This window comes from Lagopus muta, chromosome 1 (assembly GCF_023343835.1).
Source record: "Lagopus muta isolate bLagMut1 chromosome 1, bLagMut1 primary, whole genome shotgun sequence".
Lineage (NCBI taxonomy): Eukaryota > Metazoa > Chordata > Aves > Galliformes > Phasianidae > Lagopus > Lagopus muta.
This window is the reverse complement of record NC_064433.1, coordinates 136,890,378-136,897,268: the sequence shown is the minus strand read 5'-3', so window position 1 is coordinate 136,897,268 and position 6,891 is coordinate 136,890,378. Positions and strand designations below refer to the sequence as shown.

General features: G+C 39.5%; 1 protein-coding gene across 1 annotated transcript in view; it reads right to left on the bottom strand.

Annotated features, from left to right (window-relative positions):
- Positions 1 to 560: 560 nt before the first annotated feature.
- Positions 561 to 6,891, bottom strand: part of TUBGCP3 (tubulin gamma complex associated protein 3) — a 45,700-nt gene continuing 39,369 nt past the window's right edge. Inside the window, exons 18-22 of the mRNA XM_048959489.1 lie at positions 5,035 to 5,123; positions 4,767 to 4,898; positions 4,258 to 4,398; positions 3,492 to 3,608; positions 561 to 1,804 (exon numbers count right to left, since the gene is read on the bottom strand). Coding sequence (XP_048815446.1) covers positions 1,646 to 1,804; positions 3,492 to 3,608; positions 4,258 to 4,398; positions 4,767 to 4,898; positions 5,035 to 5,123 — 638 coding nt within the window. The 3' untranslated portion in view covers positions 561 to 1,645. The remainder of the gene's footprint in view (positions 1,805 to 3,491; positions 3,609 to 4,257; positions 4,399 to 4,766; positions 4,899 to 5,034; positions 5,124 to 6,891) is intronic.

Genomic DNA, 6,891 nt, shown 5'->3' with positions numbered 1-6,891 from the left:
ACACTATCACCACACACACAAAACCAGAGTATTCCTACCCGTAAAGTGGTTTTTATTGTTATGATGCCAAGCTCTGAAACCTTCAGCTTTCCCCTGGCACACAGATTATTACTTGCTTCAGAGTCATGACTTTGTTATGGCTGAAATGCTGCCTGCAAATACTCTAGTGAATTGAGGTGCACTGGCAGGTTCTTTAACACAGGGCTAAAAAAAGGCTTACATGTTTTATTTAATAAAAGCAAGAACCCCAAAACCTGTGTTACAACATTTTTGGGAGCACTGCAGCAGAATTCTGGAAGGCAAGCCTGCTAGTCCAGGCCTGCACGTTTTATGCATCATTCCCACAAGAGGTCCTGCCACTCATGATCACATCAGCTTTGCCTGAATGGCCTGGCCACTCCTTCTGCTTCCCAAGGTTTAGACAGAATAAGGGCAAAAGGCAAAAAAAGCCCAGAGAGTTGTTTCATCAGAGGGAAGCTGTTAATTAATGAATTACATACAACTGTAAGAATGGATAATACCATACCAAAAGGCTGTAGTGGGCAGAGATCTGTAGGCCAATACATTCCCAGCTGTGAGCTCCTCCTTTCTTACCCTGTCAAAGAATCATAACTTTCCAACTACAAAAAGCAAAGCCAATGTTTGAAAGATAGTTGTTTTTATTTTTCTAAGCTTGTACCTGTGGAACATAATAAATGACCTGATATAGTGACAACTTTGCAAAAGAAGAATCCCTCCTCTCCCCACATCTGGACAGCAATATATAAATATTTACAATGAAAAAATAGGCAAGGGAAGAGAATGAAATCGACATTATCCAATTTAGATTGCTTCTACACATCAGATTTTGAACACCAATTATTTCATTCACTTTAATCTTAATTGAAACTTTCACTTTTACAGTACTGAGTAATTTCAGTTCTTAGATCTTATGTGCAATAGATTTATTTCTGGCTCTATTTCTATAGTTTTCTCCTGTACAGTAACTATAGAATTTGCCAAGTATTTTTCTTTATTTCAAATTGTAAACTTTGAAAACAAAGAAAAAATTAAATAGAAGTTTATGTCTCCAGATACAAAGTTTCTTACACAGTCAAACACATCACAAAACTGAAAATCAGCATAATGAAATGCTGGATAGGTTCATAATGAGGACAAGAGGTCTGTGTCCTGATCTGTTGGCTTTAACAAAAGCTCTTTTCAAATAGAACAAGTACATATAGAAAAAATAACCTTTTTATTTTCTTGTTAAAAAAGGAAATGGTGCTTTCTGAAACAAAAGATGTGATTTTTTCGACACAAATATAAGTTACAGTGGAGAGAGCTTACAAAGCTTCAAATAAAAATGGCATTTGTTTGAAAGGATGACTTAAGGATAATTCTAACAGTTTCAAGAAGCCCATTTACTCTGATAATTCTATAAACATTAGTGTAAAAAAAAAAAAAAGAACCAAAATCCACAAACCTACTTTTTTGCTTCCTGTTATATAGTGTCACACAATCACATGACTGAAAACATGTTGTCTGCAGAAATGGTGGACACCTACTACACACAATTTGGTTTTATTATGTCAACACTGACTGCCTTGTCCAACAAGAGGTTCAACATCCTTCGGATACCGAGGTGCAGTCCTTAGCAGCTATTTCACATATGTGAGCTTCGTCTGCCTCTAGTGCCCAAAGACACACGAAGCCTTGGTTCTCTTGCTTTATAATGCTCATTGAAGTCCAGTCTAAAGCTAAGAAATCGAAGGCTTTCATCAGAACTGGTTGTCAGCAAGACCAAGAACTGCTGGACGATTCCCTAAGTGAGAAAAAAAGAAAGAATCAAGAAACAGCTAAGAAAGCAACAGTAGTATGCTTCACACAGGTATTCTAGGTGGTGTCTAAGCCTGACAACAAGGTTTATTCAACAGAGGGAATCCAGGAAAAGACAAGCACAAGAATTTATATTCAAATGTTAGCAGATGAGTTATACACAGGACTTACTCTTTCTACAAAAAGCCCACAGCTTGCTTTTACCTTCAAATTTCTGCCATAGACACTTCAAAATTTTCAGTGCATATAGCTCAGTCTTTCAAACAGAGCATCCCTTTGCCCAGCTAGGACTCTCCATCTGTCCTAAGGCTTCAGAGGCTGTAGAGGAGCATTCCTGTGTGCCTGCTCTCCCAGGGCAGCCCCACTACACTTAGGGTAATTCAGGACAAGGTGACCTTAATGTTTGTTTTTATGTTCTATGTACAATACAGACTAGAACAGCTATAAACCACTGCTTATTTCAAACATACTATTTGATATTTGGAACAGCAAAAGATCTGCAAAGTAGGGCAGCCAGGGCTGCAGACTCAGTGACTAGACTGTGTATTGGAAGCAGTTTTGACTTGGGACTTGCAATTAGGAAGTTGGAGGCACACTTCTGGCCAAGGGGCTGCAGGAGCTCCACAGCATACAGGAAAACACACAGCTTTGGGAGGATGGGAAAACTCCCATCAAGAGCTCATTCCTGATCTCCATTAAATACTAATATGGACATGCCTACAAGCAGGCACCTCTCATTTACCTTCCTAAATACTTCCAATGACAACTACGGATGGCCAGAGAGGTCCTTGCACGAGAAATCTGTGGTAGGGCTGACAGGAATACAGCCCAAGCTGATAAAGCTATGCTGCCAACTTGTAGCACACTGCTGACTTGTAGCAGTCCTGCAAAGCACACAAACTATGATCTATTCACAGCTTACAGCTCTTAAGTTATCTGACTCTTTCTCTGGAAGGGAGAAGTACAATATTTGGATGCAGGAGGCAAAATCCTCCCAGATTTGAAGTTCTCCTATCAAAGCCCAGGATCTCTACAGCCTCCAAAAAAAAGAGACACCAATATTTGCTATACTGAGCACAGTATTCTGCTTTCCTTAAAATCTGCATGCGAAATCAACACTCAGCATCACTTCATCCAGGACAGCAATAGTGCAGGAAGACAGCAAACCCTGCAGCTTTAATTCAAACTTGGCATCAATATCATTAAAAAAAATCTTATTTTCAGGTATGCCAAAGATGATATTCAAGAGAAGTTAAAGGCAGACTATACTACACCAAGAATTTCTCATATGTGAAAGGCAAGAGTGGAGTTTGGGGTAGGATTCTGGGTTTTCTGTGCTCTGACTCTGAAAGTCTGCTGTGGCACATAATGCTGCGCTCCCTTTTTCACTGCTTTCTGAACACTCTCCCCAAAATGTATCAGCTCATTTTCCTGGGAAATGGGAGCTCCAGTAGGAGATATAACATACTAAGACAAAGCCAGAATAATTCACATCACATCTGTGCTGTCTATTAAGGAATGGTGAACGCAGGCATCTAAGTACAACAAAGAAATAAAGACCTAGATCCACAAACAAAAGTTACCCTGTATGTGAAACTGATTTCTACACATTGTAATTAATGACCCATATTAAAAAAAAAATATATATATATATACACATATCTAAAGGGTACCTGGTAAAAGTGAGTGAGTATTCGGAGCTGTGAGCACATTTTGGGTATTGAGTCTTGAAATTCTTTTATCCTTTTCTTCTCTTCTTCTTCTTCTGATGCAGTTACACCCCATTTGCCCTACACAGAGATAAAATGAGTAAGAATTCAATTGTCACGTGATAGAAGTTGTTAGCTCTGTCCACCTTCTGCCGGGCTGAACTACCATGTTCACATGGTCAAATGCAGCCAAAGAAAGCCAAACATGGACCTTCTAAGGCTGAAATTATCAGTCCTCTCCATGGTTTTACAGCACATGAAAACATTCAAGGTGTGCTATTACATGATTTTTTACAATGGCAATTTAGAGAAGCTCTTCTCACATTCTTCACAGAAAGACTTTTATTACCAAGGAAGTCTGAGATGAACAAAGCAGTTGAGTCTTGTACCAGCACTGCACATCCCACGTGCCAGTATGCAGGCATTATTTGCAAGAAGATTCAGAATATTCAAGGCTCTACCATTTCCTTCACCTAAAACATCCCCAAATGCCTTGTCCTTCCAAGCCCAGTGCAAACTCCATCCACTCAGAGATTTGAGTAAGACACAAATGAAACGTCATTTGGAGGTTTTGTTTAAACTCACTACCTACTGCTGCTGAGTTTCACATGCATCTCAATACATTTTTCATTTCTTTTGTAGCTGTAGCTGAAGTAAAAACCCTCCATACCAGACATTAATTAGATATTATTCAACTAGTTTTCATATTTTAGTAATGTTCTTACTGTACCTCAAGCTCACGCTGCTTCTTCCTCTCTTCAAATTGCAATCTTAGTTGCAGCTCTTCCAGAGCAGCTCTGTACATTGCATCTTGGGCATTCTGAAGCTCAATGATCTGATCAAAAACAGCTCGAAGTTGGTTGAGAAGTACCTGTGAGACAGTTAAGTAACAAAACAATGAAAGAGTATTACAGTAAAAGCATTTCATTTACTGGCACTCTTGAGAACGTAAGTAAATTAAATCTTCCCATGTTCAGCTGAAGAAACTGCTTTGCAAAGTTCCCAGTCAATTGCTGCACAACAACTTTGCTTCTCAGGACTATAAGCAACTGGCCCACCTTGCAAAAGTTTTATAACCAGCATCTATTAGTGTGTGCAAGGAGCAGCCTCCTACAACAAGGTCTTATTTGAGAGGGAGAAAACTGACTTTTCTCCTTGGTCCTGGAATGTAAGAGAAGGTGGTTCGAAATTCATAAGATAAGCTCACAGTTACAATTTAATGCAAAGGAGAAGACTTACCCTGGAATCACTATCCAGCAAGCACCGAGCTATGATTGTGTCCAGAAAAACTTCATGAGCTGCAATGATGTGATCTAAGTCCTGTGCTTGTTGGACCTTGTTCCAGAGTTCATCCCACGAGCATTCAAGCACCTGGAGTACAATGATTCAGGATTGGGCTGTTTTGATTTGCTAGATGACAAGCTCTTTGAAACTTAAGACACACAACACACACAGAATATTAAAAGTACTTCATTTTTAAGCAACATATTGGATGGATAGAGTATACCTCAAATGTAATGTAATACTGCATTTGATGAATGAAATGGACCATTTCTGATGCCAGAACGTGACACTGATGCAGCACCCCAGAAAGCTCTGTAAAGAAAAAATTCAAAGAGATGGCATGTTAAAGACCACAAGGACAAGCACAGCCATCAAACCAGCTCGGTAATCTTTTTTCTACCAAACTGAATACCTCATAAGACAGCCACTAGTCTTGGATGGCAGTAGCAACACTGGAAAAAAACAGCTGAACAAAGAACATTGCACAATTAGTTCCTCAAAAATGTTAGCTAAAGACACCAACTGCACACTCAGACAGCACTGGAAATTCGCACACTATCACAACTGAGACCCTTTTAGTCCTTAGAGGCAAAAATACAGCATGTTCCATGCTCTCTTTTGGCTGAAAAATCTAAGGCCACAGATCTGCAGTTCATCTGGGACCTCTTGTACCTCCTGCCACTAGTCTTCATACTACAGGTGGCATATTTTGTACTACCACATTGAGAAGAGAAAAGAGGGGGGCTGCAACAGGAGTAGGGAATCTGTGGCTCTAGTAGTCCAGGCCTATTCACCCAGAGCATTTGTCTAAGACAGAAAAGAGTACCATTAAGATTATCATCAACTGCAAAAACCCTCTAGAATGGAGGATTCTTCTGTCTGGAATCAAGCAGATCCAAACAGAGGAAGTCATTTCTAAAATGCTGCCAAAGCTATGAGGCTCCAACACACAAGAAATTCTGCATTTTCCTATCTACAATGTTACAGACCCATCTAATGATCTCATTGACAGCACAACAAGGTATTCTGTTCATTTTCTATGCCTTTGTAGGAAGACTCTTTCATACAAATATTGCATCTTCTTTAAATAGGATCAATTAAAATAAATAAATAAATAAATAAATAAAAAATGCCAGGACTGGTTAAACAACAGGAACTGCCCAACATGCCTATGTGAGTTGGATACATCTATATTTTTTATCCAATTTCCTGATAAGAAAAAAGCAAGACTGGCACTACAGTTTAATAGTGGTCCTTGAAAGCATTAAAAACCCTGGCTATTAGGGAATGCTGAGCAAAGCTATCCTACAAAGTCAGTGCTACCATATGGTGGTTGAAAAACAAAGACCCTCCTACAGGCACTTCTATCAATTACTGTCTTTCAGTTGCTGCTCTGTGTCTAGAAGGGTAAGGTACTGTTCTGGAGGAAAAGAAAGAAAATGAAGCAAGTTCTGCTGCTTCTTTGCAAATCAGTGCTGTGGCAGTCTCTCCACGTATTGCACATATTGGAAGAAAAATCTACCCACAGCTTCCAACTTAGATATGTCAGAGAATGAGAAAGCCTCCAGACCCTTCAGGCAGAAGGCAGATATTTGTAAAACACACACTCCTCTGTCAGAGCATTACACTCAAATGCAACACTGAGCTCCATCTGCTAGCAATAGCTGTAACATCTTGGGTAGCATTTTAAATGCAAAGCATTACCTAAAAAGTAGCCAGATCTAAAGGTGACAACCTGTTACGATTTAATCTATAGAATGGTCCACAAAAAAAGCATAAGAAAGCTTTCCCAGGTATGTCTTCTGAGAGCAGAAAATATGTAGCTGTAGGAGATAGTTTCAGCCTGAAGACCTTCAAGTGATGAGAATAAAACCACACCCTATTCTCAAAGGGAACATAAGGAGAGAACACAATACACCACAGGTTCTAAGTCAAACAAGGACTTCTTTAGTATAAAGGAGCAACAGTAAAGTAAATCTAAGGTTTACTCACAGAAAGGAAACTTAGTCATTCTGTATAGTCCAGAGATCAGCCCTGCAAGCTGATCTTTACAAGAGCTCCCGAGGCCAAGGTACCTGCT